At 39.1% G+C, this 19,214-nt stretch overlaps 1 protein-coding gene across 1 annotated transcript in view; it reads right to left on the bottom strand.

Moving 5' to 3' along the window:
- The window catches only part of WDR27 (WD repeat domain 27), a 2,477,832-nt gene that overhangs the window by 2,095,718 nt on the left and 362,900 nt on the right, over window positions 1-19,214 (bottom strand). Inside the window, exon 5 of the mRNA XM_044072816.1 lies at window positions 16,863-16,976. Coding sequence (XP_043928751.1) covers window positions 16,863-16,976 — 114 coding nt within the window. The remainder of the gene's footprint in view (window positions 1-16,862; window positions 16,977-19,214) is intronic.

The following is a 19,214-nucleotide window of genomic DNA, read 5'->3' as shown; positions in this document are numbered from 1 at the left end:
TACTCACCATAACTCTGCATCTGTGTTTTCTGTTTTCATCCATCCTCAACTGATGGATTTTGGATCTGACAATCAGATCTGTCCTTGGCCACTCCGATAGACCTTAGGCTCCATAGCTTGAGCCCCTCCTCTTACCCATAATCCCCCTCTTCTCTGTAGTTACCTCAGATCGAGTTTGTCCTCTGTTCAATTAACCACAACATGACAAGGTACTATCAGCCACTAACAATCTCTAAGGCAAAAAAGCAAAGGTATGACTAAAGAGTAGAAAGCATGAAGAAAACGGAGAAGAGAGTTCTGGGGCCCATATAGCAAAACCAGTAAGGAAGATCCCTCAGGGCATACCAGAAGACAACACAACTATAACATCTGATGTTGTCTTTTTCATCCATTCTTCAACTGATGGGACAGAGTCCCCAGCTAGTGTGGTCTTGGGTGGTCCTCAATGAAGGATATTCCTGAGTACAGTGGAGCCAAACGTTTCCCTATTCATGCATAAGGTGTCAAACTTGTAATGAGTTGTAAAGGTATGAGCATTGCACCATGTAGCAGCTGCAGAAATTTACTCCATGAAAGCTTTGAAGCAAAAAGCAAATGATGCAGCCATATCTGTGGTAGAGTGAGCTTTATTTATTTATTTATTTTACATTTGATTACCAGGTAATTTCCGACTGGGCCAGGAGCCCATTTTCACCAGAGACCTGGGAAGAACAGCTCCAGAAAAATTTATGACAGTAAAGAGTATATCAATAACAGCAGATAAAAATAATAATACATTTTACAAAATAAGTGAAGTACAAAACAATGAAGTTATAGCAGAAATACAGATAACATCAGCAAACAGTATAATGAGTTACATGGAGAAATAGTTGCACCATAAATGTACTTACATATTAACATGTTCATATCAAATTAAAGTTTTTTGGGAGGTTGTTAGAGAGGAAATAGCTTGGGTAAAAAGAGAGAAAGATATGAATGATGATATAAGAAAAAGATTTGACAAGCAAGAGGTGAGAGGACACTGAGAAGGGGTACTTGGCAGTGTTACAGCTTAGCCTGAGGTAGTACAGGAGCATAGCCAGTGATTAGTAAAGTGTTAGTAACCTTTAGCAGCAGTTTATCAGATGATCAAAGGGCCCTGGAGTTTGTATTTGCTTGAATTAGGTCTTTTATAGCTGAGCAGTTATTAGATTTATGGATGATGCTATAGCCAAGGGTTAGCTGGTTGAGGTGTACTAGGTTGGGTAGTTCAATCCAGTTGAGTATTTTAGTGCTGAGCAGTGGTGAGATCTGTGTGTTAGGGCTGCAGCGAATTTTGCTATTTTATTATAACATGTCTCTACATTATTTATATTGGTCTTGTGTAGGTTAGTAAAGATTTGGGAAGAGTAATGGGGAGTAGATAGTAGGTAGGATCTAACTGTGGCTAGTCTGGAGTAGTTAGTTAGGTACAGTTTAGCTCTATAGAGACAGCCAAGTTTAATATGGACTTTTTTGCTTGTTAGGGCTATATGCTTGTCAAATTTTAGACAGTTGTCTATTGTGACACCTAAAAATTTAGTTTGATTGACTGATTCGATTTTAGTGCAGTCTGAGGAGTAGATAGTGAGTGGGAGGTAGTTGTTTTTTACTTTAATATTGGAAAATAACATAAGCTTAGTTTTCTTTCGGTTAGGTATGAGTTGGTTTTTGGTGAGGTAGTTTTCTATGTCTTGGAGTGATTTTTATGTTTTTTCTTGCAGTTCAAAGAATGCGACAGCAGAGCAGATAAGAGAGGAATCATCAGCGTATTGGATGATGAAGGCTAGTTGGGTTGCAGAGCTCAGGTTATTGGTGAATATGATAAAAAGGAGAGGTCTGAGGATGGAGCCTTGAACTCCGACAGAAATAGGAAGGAGGGGGGAGAGGTTATTTTCTCATTTGGTGGACAGCTGTCTGTTTGTAAGACAGCTGTGGAACCAGGATAAGGAAGGGAGACCAAGGTTATATGTTGCTAGTTTATTGAGAAGTTTTTGATGGGAAACCATATCAAAGGCTTTAGACATATCAAGGAAAACAGAAGAGATGAGTAGGTCTTGGTTTTTGAGGAGGTTAGCAGTGTTGGTGAAACTTATTAGTGCAATGTTTGTACTATGTTTAGGTTGAAAACTGGGCAACGAGTTGGATATGAGGTTATTCTTGAAGGAGTTTAGGAGTTGTTGATGAATGCATTTTTCTAGGATTTTGGCTAGGGGTGAAAGAATGGAGATGGGTCTGTAGTTAGAGAAGTTGGTAGAGGGGCCACCTTTGAGTAGGGGAAAACGTGATATTTTCCAGTGTATAGGTATGTACTGTTCTGAGATTAAACAGTTAATTAATATAGATACAGGATAACAGGTGGAAGAAGCAGCTATTTTTAGGAAATCATTCAGGAGATGATCAACAGATGGAGATGAGGTTTTTAATTTGGTTAGGAGCTTTTTAATGTAGCTTGTTTGTATGGGCTTAATGGTGAATGTATTAGGGTTGGATTCGGTTGAGATGGGGACCATTAGGGGTTTGTTAATATTATTGTCTATGACGGATGTAATAGATTTGATGAAGTGTGAATTGAACTGGGAGGCTGAGCTATCGGTGGTGTTAGTGGCTGCTGGTGATGGGGTAGCTGACCTACCAGGAATTAGTAGATGCTTTATACTTTGCCAAATTTTTTGTGGGCTGTTCACGTAATTTTGTTGGGATGTGAGGAAATAAGTCTTTTTGTCAAGGTCAGATTTGTTTTTGGAGCATTGATAACTTGACCAAGCCCTTTCTCTTTGAGTAGTAGTTTGGTGTCTCTAGATAGCCAAGGATGTTGTTTAGTTTTGATGCAAATTTTCCTAATGAGAGCTAACCTGTTTAGAATATTAAGGAAAGCATTATTAAAGTATTCAACTACAAGATCCAGTTGGAAGGATTTTAAAGGGGTCTAGTCAAATTGCTGCAGAAGTGAGTTGAATAAGGCAGCAGAGAATTTTTTTAAGCTGCGAATGTGCTTGTATATAATATTGTTAGGTATGTGAATCCATTTCCTGAGAAAAAAGTTGGTAAATGATAATTTATGGTGTCTGGAAGGTAGCCTGCTAGGTGACCTAGGTTGGGTCTGTTTACTAGAATCCAGTCTAATACTGATTGTGTTTGTCTATACGAGTGGGAGAGTTGATTGTTTGAGTGAAGTTGTAGAGGTTGATAAAGGTGGAGGGGTTTATCAGAGGAACAGATTAGCCAGTCTAGGTTGAAATCTCCTAGGACTATAGTGTCTTGGTTCAAGTTGGATGATGCCCAGCAGAGAAGTTTTCTATCCTGGATAAGTTGTTTCCAGGGAGTAGATAGATGGCGATTATAGTTATAGTTTTGTGGGAATTCATTTTTAGGCGTGCAGTTATTAGTTCAGAGTTGGGAAGGTCTGGAGGAGTGAAGCTGAGCTGGTCTAGATTAAAGGAACATAATGGCAATGCTTTCCCTTCACTTTTTAAATCCATCACGTCTGATAATGTTGTAAACTATGGGTAGGATTTCTTCATCTTTTATATGGGGTTTTAGCCAGGTCTCGGTATGGAATTCATGTAGTTTATTTATTATATTTCTTAGGTTAAAATTGATTATTAGTAGGTCAGAGCTGTTATTTTTGTATATGACAGGTTGTTTGTGAGGTTGCTGTGGTGTTGAGTGCAGGGTCAGTTATGGGATGGAGGGGAGCAGGGATGGTGAGTGGATTTGAAGGGTTGGGTCCTGGGTTTGGATGTATGAATTCACGTAGTTTAATCAAAGATAGAGAATGTAAAAGGAGGTGCATGAGTCTGGATAATTGTCTGCATTATTTGTGCACAGGAAATGGTGGTAGATTGATACAGATGTATTTATAGGTAAAGAAAAGTGTATTACTGTCATTATAGAGTTGTGGAGAAATTAGTATGTTTATATTAGGTTTGTTGAGGTTTGAATTAAAAGGGCATGCTGGACAGTAGTACTTTATAATGTGGAGAGTATGGTAGGAGGTAGCTATATAGGCAAGGAAGAGTATATAAGCCAGGGGAGACAGAGAATATAATGTTCTTTGCAGGCACAGTAGAAGTGGTAGGAGGATAAAGGTAATTAGAGTACAGAGGAAATTGTAGAAGTGGTGGGAAGATAAGTGAAGGAGTGTAGGGGATAAGAGTAAAACTAGAGTATAAGATGATGTAATAGCAGGGAGGGGGAATGGAAGGAGAAGTGGGTGTGGTAAAAAAAAAAAAAAGCTCGAGAGAGTAGGTGATAGGATGCTTAGAAATGAAGGCTAGGCACAAGGCAAACTAGGCAGCTGAGGCAAAGAAAAACAATAATCTACTATGCACTAAACAGGTAAGTGTTTCAGGTGAGAAGTATCATGTGTGGATTGTTTTGGATAATATAAAGAGATCTATAGACCATATTGCATTTGCCTGGGTATTTAACTCGTAAAATAAGCGGTGGTGGTAGTAAAACCTACTGTTTAGGGGGTCTAAGAGATTTATCCTTTAGAATGTTTGGGTAATGATAGTCTTTTAATCTTGTAAACAAAGACAATGCAATCAGTCAGCCATCTGGCTAAGGTTATTTCTGACACTGCTTTGCCAAATATGGCCTTGGAAAAGGAGACAAACAGTTGTTCTAACTTCCTTTGGTCTATACGTCTGTGAATGTAAAATGTGAGATGTCTGTGCACGTCTAATAAATGGAGCATGTATTCTCCCTTGTTGGAGAAATATGGGAAGAAGACTGGTAGGTTAATTGACTGATTAATGTTAGCTCCTGACACCACTTTAGCCAGGAAGGAAGAGTTAGTCTGAAGGGATACCCTGTCCTTCTGAAAAATTAGGTAAGGTGACTGGGAAGAAAGTACATGGTGCTCTGACACACATCTAGCCGATGTAATGGTGACCAGGGAAAGTGTTTTCCAGGATAAATACTTTAATTATGCCCTGCCTGCAGGCTGAAAGGGGGCTGAGTTAAGGCTTGAAGGACAAGCGTAATGCCCCAAGGAGGGATAGGGTCCTTAATAGTAGGACAAAGCAGCAAAGTGCCCTTAAGAAAGGCTAGAGAATAATTATTTTTGCCTAAGTAAAAATTTGATATTGCAGCCAGTTGTACTTTGTCAAATAACTAACGCCATTATTGAAAATGGAAGCCAGGAAATCAAGAATAGCTGGAATCTGTGCTGAAAAGGTGTCTAGATATCTCTGTTGGCTGAGACAGAAAATCTATTCCACTTCCTCTTATAAATGTTTCTGGTGGAGGCCTTCTTAGATGACAAGAATGTTGCAAAATGGAAGAAGAAATTCTGGGCTTTCTCGCCATTACTGGAAGTGGAGAAATCATGTGGTCAGCTTGAGAGATTGCATGTCTGGGAAAGGCAAACCAGATGGGCAAGACAGAAGATCCTGAGGAGGATCCAGAACCTAGAGAGGGTGAACTAGGTGATGACATACAAATGGAATCCACACTTGGTGATGACAGAATGGGGCAATGAAGATAACCTTGGTCTTCTGCTGTAATGCTTTTTGAATAAACTTGGGAATGAGTAGAGTTGAAGGGAAGGCATATAGTAGACTGGACAGCCAATTATGAACTACAGAATCTTTAGGTGATTCCCCCTCTGGGGGGATCAGGGCAAAGTACCTGCTGCACTTGGCATTGATGGAAGAAGCAAAGTGTTCACAGCATTAGTGACCCCAGTGGCAAAATATCATTTCTGCCACTGACTGATTGAGAGACTACTTGTGAGGGAGTAAGATGGACCTGCTCAGTTTGTCTGCTAGCATGTTGATTTTCCATGGAATAAGCTTTGCCAAGAGAAAGCTGTCAAAGATATCACCCTTTCCCAAACTCTCACTGCATCCCAACATAGTGTGTAGGATCGGATTCCCTCCTGTTTGGTAATGTACTAGACTACATAGATGCTGCCTGTCTGAACAGCAATCATCCCTAGAGGGAGAAAACCTTGAAACACCTGCAAAGCTAATAGAACTGCTCTCATTTCTAGGATGTTGATGTGAAAACCGGCCACTGTCTGGGACCATGTGCCTTGGACTGCCCTTCCCAAATAATGCCCCCCCACCCTAGTTGAGAGGCATCCATAGTCACTGTAGCCTTGGAAGTGGGTAGAGTAAATAGGCAGCTACGAATTACTTCTTCTGCATGAGCCCACCATGCTATGTGATGCCTGCAGAAAATTTGTGATATGAATGAGTGCCATCAGTAGATGATGTCTTATTGACCACTGCACTGCTAGAGTCCACTGTGACACCCTCATGTGAAAGCGAGCCAAAGGTACCAATACTATTGAAGCTGCCATTGACCCCAGTAGTTGTAAGATTAATTTAGCTGGAGGTGAAAGAAGAGAAAGAATGAGTAATGCTTGCTTTCGTAAAGTGTCCACTCTTGTCTGTGGTAGACAGGCACCAATGAACTCTAGAGACTGCATTGGGCAGATCTGTGACTTTCTGCAGTTTATAGTAATGCCTAGCTGGAGACATAGGTGGAGCAAGTAGTCCCTGGCATGAATGATAGATGCTTGGTGGAAGCAGATAGGAGCCAGTCATCTGGATAAGGAAACACTCCGAATCAATACAGTCTCAGGTGAGCTGCAACCACTTCCATGCCCTTGATGAACACCCTGGGGGCTGTAGTGAGACCAAAGGCAGTGCTCTGAACTAGTAGTGACTGGCTCCCAGCTGGAAGCATAGATATCGCCTCGTGCACTTGTGTACTTTGATATGATCGTATGCATCCTGGAGGTCTATGGAGCACATCCAATCATCCTTCTGCAACAGTGGTAGGATGGACTGGACTGTGACCATCTAGAACTTCAAATGTTTTTCAAAGTGATTCAGATTGCTGAGATTTTTTATTTTTATTTTATTTATTTTACATTTGTTGACTGGGAAAGTCCAACTGGGTATATGTCCATTTTCAGCGGAGGCCCTGGGAGAAAAGCTCCACATACAATACTAAGCAATTGTCTAAACAAATTTTACTGACTCTTAGACTAATAAAACTCAAATTACAGTTGCATTTAAAACATACTTAAAAACAGATTATTTACAAGTACAGTCATAGAACATAACAAAATTGGTCTTTGGTCCCCTTTCTTCATTGGCACTAAAAAGAATCTTGAGTAAGTTCCACATCCTTGTTGCTCTGGGGGGACCAGATGGACAACTCTTTCCCTCAGCAGCTTTTATATTTCTATGGCTGCTGCTTTCTTCTCACTGGGTGGAATGTCAGGAATTCTTTTGTTGCATTATGGAGGTAGAAGGGAAAAATGGTATGTAATAACCTCTGGATATTATACTTTGCACCCAGTTATCTGGTAATGGCTATCCAGGATTCTGGGTGTAGAGATAAGCATCCCCTGACTGCCTCCAGAGTGCAGCATTCAGGTAACCCTTCAGGGACACTGAAAGGGTTTCTCAGAAAAGGGTCTTCTGAAGCCCTGATGTTGCGGGTCATCTCTGGAATGGGGGGGGGGGGGCATCTTCCAATACAGTTCCCTCATAGGAAGAGTCTCCTTTACCTAGGAGCCAAACAAGGTGGATCCATCAAAGGGGCACTGATGAACAAAGACTTAAAGGGTTCTGCAAAATCACAAAGGTGCATCCTGGCGTGCCTCCTAATGGTTATTTCTTAACCTGCCTATCTAGCTGCTCCCTCTGAGGCAACAGAAATCAATCTCATGAATGCAATGGATAGAGACTAGAGGGAGGCCAGTTGCAAAGAAACTGTATTTTTGTACTCCACAGGCATGGACCCCAACAGACTATTGGAAAATTGTTTGATCAATTCCCTCTGAAATCTTGTCACATGTGCTGATAATTCAGAGACCTGCAGCTGAAGGTCACTGACATACAGACATGCTTCTGTCCAACACCCTAGATTCCCTGTTAGGGGAATGGATGAAGAACTCTGTTCTCAGAGTTCTTTCTTGGTGGCTGTTGCAACCACCATAGTATCCTCAGGGGGATCCTTGCTCCAGTGAGCCCTACCCTTAGGTGCCACAAGATACTTATCAGGATGTTTGAAGATGGGCTCTGTGACATCCAAATCCTTCCAAGCCCAGCAGGGGATAAGGTCTACCATCTCATTTGCCAGGGGGACTACCCAAGTTGTAGCTGAGCCATTTCCAAAAGCCTCAAGGAACACTGACTCCTCTTTTAAAGGGGGAGGGGGTCAGAAGACCAATCACCTTTCTGTCTCAGAAGTTTGAGTATTTCACAGAATGAGACACCCACAACGAGTGATCTGGGAGACCCTTCCCTTTCATTGAAGTCAGTGTCTTCAGTTAAAGACTGTTGTGGAGAGTCTAGGTGTTTCCTCTTACATGTCTGCTACTGAGGGGGTCTTCAGTGGGAGTCTCTGGAGAAGACTTAAAAGTGACAGCAGAGTCCTGAATGAGGACAGTCTTGAGACTTGACTGGACCAGCTGTCCTGATGGGACTGGATGAAAAGATCCAGTTTCCATATAGAGCAGTTGAGCATGGGGTGGACCAAAGGGAGCAAGGATGTCTTTTCCCTAGAAGGGGAGAAAGCTTTTTTCACTACTTTGAAAGCCAGAGCCACAGGGGAGCCGAGGCCTACCCTCTCTGGATCTGAAGAAGCATGTGAACAGTAAAACCCAATTCCCCCTAGTTCCATCCTTGAAGCAGAACTCAGGGACCGAGCGGTCTAGCGCCGAGGCTCCAAGCGGCAGGGATGGCTCTGAGAGCATCAGAGTTGATCCTGGACCCCCAGACCAAACACAGATGCTACAGCTCCTAAATCAATCCAAATCTGACAAGGTTGGACCCATCTGGATTAGAGAGAGTGTCAAAGCTGAAGAAGGCCAAGTCTTCTGATCCAACACAGACACACTCGGATGTCTCGGGTCCAGTATTTCTGGAACCACTGGACAGATCATAGTAGAAGTCAAAGGTTGAGGCTGTGTATTAGAAAGGCGTATGTTTCCAATGGGAGATGAAGACGGAATGACTGGGTCTGGGTTCTGAAAAATGTTCTCGTCATCCTATTTACATCCGCTTCTGATAAGCTCCTAGCTTACCTGAGGGAGGATGATGTGAAAGATGGAGGAGAAACTCTTTGAGGAATGTCCTGTAGAAAGGGAGAGTGTAGCTGTGAAGTTACTGGTTCTGGAGAAAATCTAGTATGAACCTGAGGTGACTAAGACTTATATCAGGTCGAATCTGAACTGGAGGATGTATTTGAAGTTTTAGATTTTGTCAGTTTTTGAACTGTGGAGGTTGACAGATCTGATATTTCAGAAATCTTCTCAGGATGAAGCCAAGCCCAAAGAAGTTGCAGAAGGAGAGCAGTCAGAGAAGTACTTCCTCAGGTCCTTATTTTTGTCTTGAGATTTTCTTGAATATTTCTTTAAGGAGGATGGGGCTTCATAAATAAATGAAGCTAAAGTAGGAAGAAGTCCTTTTAATATCAGTTTGTTCTTTCTCCTGACCAGGGCCCGGTTGTTAAAACTGACACACATTTTACAGTCTATATTAAGGTGAGCCAGACCAAATAAGTAAACACATTCTGAATGACTGTCAGAATTGTGAATTTTGTGCCCATAAGTGGCACAGTTTTTAAAACTCGTAGGTTTCTCTGACATCCTCAGAAATTAGGCACCTGTAAAAGGAAAGACAGACAAAATACCAACAATGGTAATCAGCGATATCCAAGGGTAGAAGAAAGAAAGGTAATACCAATAATGGTACAAAGGCCATACCAAGGAGGTAACAAGATAGCCTGTAAGGGCTGAAGGTCCAGTTGAAAAGCTACCTAATTTAAACCTAAAGAAGTTATCCAACTCTAGATATATATATATATATATATATATATATATATATATATATATATATATATATAAAGGAGGATGAAGGAGAGAAGGAAATAAAAAGAATATTCAACTGGATAAGAAATATCGAGAAATCTCTATTAGCTCACTTATCTCCTATACTCCAGCTAGCAGCGACCATGTCTTATCGCTAAAGCAGCAAATGAGACCCTGAGGTAACTAAGGAGAAGAGAGGGATTATGGGTAATGGAAGACGTTTGCGCTGTGATGCCTAAATTCTATCAAGAGTGGCTGATTACAGGTCCCACTGTCAAATCTGAGACCCATCAGTTGAGGAACAGATGAAATAGACATCAGAACAAACAACTCAAGAGCTTTATAAAAATCCACCAAAGCCAAGACTGAGGCTAAATTAGACACCCAAGCCAAAGACAATCGCAAGGTCTTTTTCAGTTCTATAAATAATCTCAGAAGCATAACTCAGCAATGCACTCAGCTAATTGTGAATAATGTTACCTACATTAAGGCTGGTGATATAGCTAACATACTGGCTGATAAATTCAGCTCAAACCGTACCCCTCCCCTCTCTCCCTTCAATTTATCTAACAAGCTATACCTCCAGTTACCATACAAGACAAAGTCCTGAAAGTGCTAACAAAAAATAAAAAAAAATAATACATTGATGGGTCCTGGCAATGTTCCTGGATGGACCCTCCAGCAACACTGTTCAACCTCAGCCTCCATACAGGTTTTGAATCTAATGAATGGTGAACAGCTACAGCCATTCCCCTGCATAAGGTAGGACCTACCATAGACCCAGACAATTACAGACCCGTAAGTCTAACCAGCTTCATATTCAAAGCCATGGAAAGACTTATCATGGAACTAATCAACAAGGATGAAGGGAACCTCCAAACACTTGATCCATCTTGGTCTGGATTTGTCAAGGGCAGGCCAAGTTTACTTAACCTAGTGGACCTCTTTGAAAAACAACAGATGAATGTAAAACAACACACACCACATGCCATGACCTGGCCAAGATTTTGACACTATCCCCAACTTGGACACAGTAGAAAAGCTAGATAAACTTGGAATAAACCCCTCCATCATCCAATAGATTGCCATCTGGCTCACAGATTGGATGCAGGAGATCAAAACAGGGGAAGCTACATCCACAAATAGATCAGTCACTAATGGAGTCTCCCAGGGTTCAGAGCTGTGAACTCTCCTGTTTGGCATTTACTTCTCTGAAGTAAAAGCCAGTACCAAAGGGCTCTGGCTGACTAAGTTTGCAGATGACTGCAAGCTAGGAGCAGCTACTGAATCCCCAGACAATATGTCCCTAAGAGCTGACCCAGTTCTTTGGGATTTGGAAACTTATACAGACAGTGACCTAATGTTTGACCTACATAACCATAGTCATACGAAAGTCTTTCTACATTGTACAGCTTATAAACAAAGGGGCTGAGACTAGATCTAGATGTCATTGTCCTCCTTTACTCAGCCCTCATTAGGCCAGTCATGGAGTACAATGCTGCCTTTGGCGTACATCTATCTAGACACATGCAACAACTGGAATGCCCACAGAGATACAAAAACCAAAAAAAAATAACAAGTAGTAAAAATAGCACCAAAAAATGAAAAAAACTACCAACTGGAGACAAAATCAAGCAGAAACAAAGTGTCATACCACCAAAAAATGAAAAAAAAGCCCACCAACTGGAGACAAAACCAAGCATAGATACCTTACTAAAAGGATACAATGTCTAAAGAATATGTCCTAAACAAACAACCTCAAAGCCCTGTCACTATACTCAGTATCCTACAGACTGCTAAGAACTGACCTGCATCTGGCATACAAGATATCTACTGACCCAATGAACCTACTGCACATTAACAAGTCAAATGGCATCAGAAATACTCAGTTCAGAGATCTAAACAGCTTGGAGTGACAGGTATAATTCACAGAGGATACCACTGCTCTGAAAAAGGCTCACCATCCATGTAAAACAAAGCTCATCCCTGTCCATATTCAAACACAACTTTAAACTATGGATGGATAATAATAAATTCACTCCAGGACTGCCCCATGTACTACTAATGGATAGAGACAGCACTTAAATGCTTTAGCCCGTGCATAGGTCCCCTCAAATTATCTATGGTATGATCACAGTTACTATCACTATGGGTAATATATAATCATCAACCAATGGATGAACAAAGTCAACCTAACACCACATAGAATAGGTTAGTTCAAGCACCAAAAGGGAATTGGCTATGCTTAAAATAGCCACAAGGGGAGATAGCCTAGTACTTACCTATTAATATATGTACTAAAAGCCCTTCTTCATGTCAGTGTTATTATGATAATCTCTCTTAAGCCACTTGAAATACACAAGAAGGGTAATGGAAAGTTTATCAATTTTAAATGCCCTTGGAGATATAAAGTCTGCACCAGGGTTCACTCTGACATTGTATCCCTAACTTTTTACCACAAGGAAAAAGGTGGGGTTAAGGAACTATCCTATAATCCCATAATTTCCAAAGAGATAAATAGTGTTTTTGCCATCACCATAACCCCTTATGTATCTGTGATCAATCTTTCCCCTCTATAAGCCTATTTTTAACTCATATCCACTGCATATAACCAATTCCTCTCTCTCATCAACAGCTGCATTCATTCTGGCATACTAGGAGTTCTCTTACCAATCACTTGATGTTCCTTAGTTGCAGCTCTATATATTCCTTTTCACTGGAAAACTAGTTTGCTAGATTATGGAGTAGCAGATATGACTTGCATATTTTTTTTTAACTTTCTCTATACTTTTTACCTGCATGCCTGACATAGAGGACTCTTTTTTGGAAGGTTGATGATTACATAAAATCAAAAGCACCAAGACAATACAGTTAAAAATGTAAAAAACTAAATTTAAGAAACATATTTGTATGTATAAGACTTCCAAATAAATTTAGTAAGGCATATACAATATTGCACAATAACTATACGAATCAATCAGAGGAGATTAGAAAAGCTTAAGAAAAGTGATTGGGTAAACAATTTATAAGGGAACAATGCGAGGATATATGTATGATTGCCAAGTATGCAACAAAATCTAGAAGATTCAGGATTTTTGTTTGGAAATGTTTGCTTAGGAATTTTTAAACCCACACATAGACTCCAAAGGATTTTTCCTCAGGCAGACGGCAAATGTTGGAAGTATGATAGGAAAAAGAGAGAGGTAAATGGGAGCATATGCTTTGGGAGAGTAATAAGTTGGCAGATTTCAAAAATTCCTTGCAGTTACTCTATCAGAAATATTGGGTGAGCAACTGGGTGTAACTAAGGAAATTATTCTTTTGAGCTAGGAATGTGAAGAAATTATTTGTGCTAGCATGTCTGGTTGAGTTTTTGTACACAATTACAGATTAACCTGTGTATTATATGCCAGCATGACTAACTATGATATTGTAAATAAGGTCTTACATGATGATTTATAATCTGTTGTACAGAATGTTTTAAAGACAAACAGTGTCCTTTTACATTTCTAACTGTGCATGTTTGTGAAGAAAGATTCTAAAGTAAAACTGTCTCAGATTCAGCTGATCTGCAGATGATGAAATCAGAATGTTGACAGTTTCTATGTGTTACTGCCAGAAGCTGAAAGACAGGAAGGAACCTTAGTAAACAGTTGTGGTTGTTTTTCAAAGTATGAAATGAAAATTAGAAGTAGAACAGTTGCAACAGTTAGGCTAGTTTATAATAGAGGCTGCTGAAAACAGTTAACAGTCAGTAATCAGTTGTCAGTTACAGTTGCCAGGTAACAGCCAGTTGTGAGTTGTTCACAGGTGTAATGTGCAGCAGATAACCAAAATGACTCATCAAGAATTGTAAGCCTGCCTTTGTTCTGTTGTAGCAATGTATTACTAAATTTGACACCCCTTTAAAAGGGCATGAAAACACTCTGAATGGTGGCAGCATTACTGTATTATTTTGGGGAAGAAACATGGCTGGAAATCTGTGTCAGGCTTTCCCAGAAATGTTTGGATGTGTGAGATTTAATCCATTTAAGTGTATCAGAGGTCTTAAACTGGAACACATTGCTCTGAAGTGTGTAATAAGGAGTTACATTAAGAGTGGAAAGTATACAGTCCAGTCCCAGGTTATAGAGCATGTTCTTGCTGTGCTTTAAGGGGAAAATTGTGAAATATTACTCCTGTTTAAGTGACAGTCACACTGGAGTCAGTAGTGGGGACTGAAGCTCCTTAGTTACTGACCCAGGATAGTAAGATACATCAAATTACTGTTGGCAGTCCTGTGGGATATTATTTGGATGTCACAAGGACACATGAACTGCATTGCCTAGACACAGTAGGAAGTTTAATTTTGGTGACTGCCAAAAAAGCAATTACTATAAAATGGAAATCAAAGTCCAAAACAACTGTAACTGAGTACTGAACATTGTAAGAGAGAAAAAAGAACTAGAAGTGGGATCTTTAGAAAAGGGTAGGCAGAAATTACATAAAAATAAATGGAAATTGTGGAAACAATACAAACAGAATAAAGACCTGGAGGAGGTTTTAGGGATGGCAGAAAGTGATCAATTTATGTAATATTGAACTGATGATAGTTATATAAAAGAACATGTGTGATTTATAATGTATGTACTTGGAAATATGTTAATATGGTTTGTTTTCTTTTATATACATTTATATATGCCTATGTCTTAAGTGATAATTCAGTAAAGGTGTTAAAAAAGACTTCCAAATAAATTTTCAGCATTTCTGAACTGTAACCAAACTAATGTAGTACTGAAGCAATGCGATTATTTCTGCAGTGTCTTTGACAACACTACATACCACTGATGAATACGTTTAATAAGATTATAGTCACAAGATGCCTAAAGAAGCAGCAAGACTATCTATTCTAAATGACACACTGTTTGCATGGCAGAACTGGGCAAGCAGACATTCATGGAAGGTAGCGGAAGGTAAAGAAGAAATATATGCTATTTAACAAGTGAAGTAATATCAACATCTAAAGTAGACTGCACATTCCTTGGGTAAAGAAGTAAAGCAAACAAGTTATTTGAAAGCTACAACATTAATCAAAAGCAGACTGGCTTTTAGTGTAGCATAATGAAACTAAAACATTAAAACACAGCAGAAAAATACTGCAATATTATCAAGATTAACACAGGGCACATAATAGGTGGTACTTACTGATAATGACTTAACAGAAACCCAGCAACACTTTGGTAGCTACTGAAAGTATTTATAAACAGCCTATACAAATGTCGTAAGACCCCTCTTGAACAGTGTGCAAACCTAATGTCTTTCAAATAGTGCACAGATGTACAAGGGGTAATCCAGATTGAAAAAGATTTGCTGTTAAGCCACACATAAGACTGTTGAATATGTATTAATTTGCAAGCCCACAACAAAGAAAGTACATCACAGTAAAGAAAAAACTGTTAAGCATGTTCAGCTGACAATTCTACCAAGTAGAAACTGAGCTAAATTCTGTTAAGTAGATTTCTAAATCCATTTTGTGTACTGTATCACTCCAAATAAGCCATTTAACCAGACTGTACTTCACGAGTCACATGTGAAAACAGGCATGTATATCTAGAGGGTATGATATGGTTAACTAGCACTAAGTGAAATAAAATGACTGCAGACAGAATACAGTAATTAGGGGTTGCTATGCAGATGAATGTAATGATGTTTAGAGGAAATATTATAAAATACTTTAAAGAACGGGTAGTATGGTTTAGAAAAAGACGCCCATTGGAAGCTGTAGTTGAAAAATTTCATTACTACAGACAAGAAAACATGAAATGCACAGAGAAGATTAGTCACATAAAATCACTAAAAACAATTTGTCAGAATTAATATGGCATGAGAAGAACTGTATGCTTTCTAATTGGATGAACTTTACATGCCAAAAATTCCTTTTCTACCTGTAAGTCCAAGATATGTATACCCTGCTTCCAATTATAACTATATTCCCTGACTTCGTAAAATGTCAGACTGGGTGTATAATTATCTGGACAACAATACTGCATAATTCAATAAAACAATGTTTAGTTACACTCCATTACTGAATATCTAAGAAATATACTTCATATCTCTGCATTCCATTCTCTACCTTTTCAATACAGCAATGCCATGTCTGTTACATATATTCTAAACACGAACAAGGCATGATTACAGTATACTTAAAATTATCTAAAACTACCATCAACTTTGGGTGCTACTCCTGTAAACAAAACTGAGGTTGGCATATGCAGAATAGATTGCAATATAAATGCCACCGATCTGACAGTGCGCTGAAGGTTAGAAAACATTGGCAATATTTACTAAGATGTGAATGAATCTTATGTGTTTCAATATGCTATTAAATGCAATTAAATCTTATTTTGTGGTCCTTGTTGAAATCCTGAGGGCCATAACTATGATCACCAATATAGCAAGACTGTAAGAGTGAGTATGGTGATTATATATTAAATCTGGCAGCATGATTTCTCAGAGTATTACCTGACTCTCAGTGTATGCAAAAGAAAGTATAAGCAGGCAAAGGTATGAAAAATACAGTCCACCACCAGTATACCCCATAAAAGCTCTTTACTGGAATTACTTTCAGCTTTGACATATACTCTATTTTAGTTTTAAATCAGGGTTTATTTTACAAAGTTGATGTATTTGCAATTATGGGTTTTACATTTCTGACAGGAAGTTTTTACTTCAGAGTCTACAACTTTCCTTCTGTAGATCAAAATGTGCATTTGAGCGTCACTTTGCATGGGAGCTTCATTTTTATGCAGTTCTGCTAAGTTTGTCCTTGGGCTCAGCTAGTATGCTTCCATCTCCATTCACTTCCATCTCATCTAATGAAAGGAGCACTATATGTACAACAACTGAAGTTCTCTGTTTAGTCAGGTGGCTACATTCATGAAAGTAGTCTTCCATAATCACTTCATGCTGGAAAAAAACTACTTAGCATGTACGTTATCCAGGATAAATTTTAAAGCTTCCATACCTTAAAAGTCCTATCTTCAGACACTGACACAAGTACATTATCTTTCCAAGAGCAGAACTCGGCAGCAGTCACCAGATCCAAATGTCCTTCTAGTACTGCTATAATGGATTCACGCTGTGAAAACAAAGCTATAATTTAATTTTTGGTGTTGCAGAGCATGTACACTCATTCATAAACTATTTAATTCTCCTTCATGAACAGTTCACATTCGTTAATACAGCATGATGAAAACAATGGCAGTAAGTCAATATTCTATTTATATTTGATTTAGCCAAAGAAACCGATAAAAAAACAAAAGCATGTAGCTGTGTTATGCATTCTTAACTCTGTTTGATTCCTGCAACATAAGTAAAAAAACAAAAAATGAAAAAAGTCATTTTAAAAAAACTGCCAATATCCTCTTATCTCATCATCATAATTCCAAGCAAACAATATACAAGGTTACTTTTGAGTAAATTCTAAAACAAAAACTGAAGTTGTGATATAAAATGTGTAATGACGTTTGATACTATATATTAATGGCAGCATTTCTTTACTGATGGTTTTCTACTAACTTACATCAAAGGTAGAGTGAGAGATGCCTAGCCATTTTACATCATGAATGGCTTACACACAGCTACTTTTCTTTCTAGCTGTTGCTAAAGAAACCCTTCAGATTCATCATAGGCTGTGACTGTTGTCTCCTCAACAGAATATGATACTAAGTAACCACCAACATAAATTCACTGGACTACCTCATAAAGAACTAATGTAGTATCACAAAAGGTAAACTATTCACATGGGCATTCAGAGCAGCAGTAATTTGTAGTCCTTCTAAGATGAGTGGGACATTCACAGCTAGTAAAAAATAATAAATATCATAAACTAGGTGTCTAAGACTGAACGCTTGACCTGCTACTTACCACTATGCCTGAATGATGTACAGGCGTATCACTGCAGGCAAACAACTTTCCATTTGGTTCTGTAAAACAAAAGCTTTACCAACCCCTATTTGTCAGATGGCCACTCCCTCCTAAAGAGTATGGAATTAACACTATCAACTTATGAGCAGTCTGGTGTTTTCTCTGTAAAGAAAGCAATATAGAAAATGCCTTGCTTTCTTATTTTATTAACCAACCAGCGATAATACAAGATGATTTGTTCCCAGCCACCTGAAGAAAGCTAAAAGAACAGACGCACACCACTGAAATACAGGTTGTATTTAGGCAAACGGGTAAAACATGGGGAGACTGGAAATCTAACCCCCATGATGAAAGTGTGCATCAAACCTATCAGCATATAAGAAAACACAGTAGGATAACATCTAACTCAGCAACTTGTCATGGCTTCATGTTCAAGACTGTTCTGGAACACCATAAAATGACTTAAAAGGCAATATAATTAGTTATGAGTAAATTTTCCACCTTTTCAATAAACCTTTCAGCCAATGACTTCAAAAATCTACTTTCTCTCAAAAGGGACAACCTCAGGTTTCAAGTCCATCAGTCCAACTACCATTGCCCCAATCTCCACAACAAACATCTCATGTTTAAGCTCCTCCTCAGCCTTTACCTACCCACGTCAACTCTCAGCTAGAGATAATACTAACCTTTCACTTTACAGAAAGTAGAGTTGTGTAAGTAAAGCTTATCATAATAATGAATGTTCAGCAATATCACTGTTGCAATGGCATATAGCTATATGGGATGTATCCTGCCAAAAAGCAGATGTCCGGCCAATACATGAAAGCTTTTCGGTGCTTTCAAAAAGCAATGTGCATCTGAGGTTGCACAATGTTGTGCTGGTGTAAAATCAGACATATGTGAAGCAAAATTCAGAACTTTCTTGTCTCTCTCTAGAAAAAGGAGGCTGAAGTAGGGAAGCAACACAATCAGATTACCAATTTAGATATTTACGGTCTAGGAAAAAAAGTGGGACTGGGGAAAAGAGGAACCCCTGCCTTGGTCTAAATATCTCAAGAAAGGAAGAAAAAAGAAACAGAAACAAGATAAGGAGACTGGAGGGGTTCCAGTACTGCAAAAGTGATCTATTTGAACATCTACTATTATGGCACGTTTACTTACACAACTGTACTATGTTCATCATTAGATCACTATTGCAGTAGTATATAGCTATATGGGATGATTGCCAAAGCCTAGATAACCAGTGAGGAGGACTAAAGGTCAGATTCAAGCAGCCCCTAGAGAAACGATCCAGCAAAACTTTTTCTGGCCATAAGAAAAGAGTAACCTTATAATGTTTGATGAAGGTGTGTACAGATGATGAAGTAGCTGCCTCTATAATAGGTCAACAGAGCACCCTTTTCCAAAAAGCATAATAGAGCCATGGCTCTGGTAGAGTGAGTCTTAACGT

The sequence above is a fragment of the Protopterus annectens genome, chromosome 1.part0, assembly GCF_019279795.1.
Source record: "Protopterus annectens isolate FY-2018-M chromosome 1.part0, PAN1.0, whole genome shotgun sequence".
Taxonomy (NCBI): domain Eukaryota; kingdom Metazoa; phylum Chordata; order Ceratodontiformes; family Protopteridae; genus Protopterus; species Protopterus annectens.
Note: the sequence above shows the minus strand (reverse complement) of the source record. Positions and strands in the feature narration are given on the sequence as shown.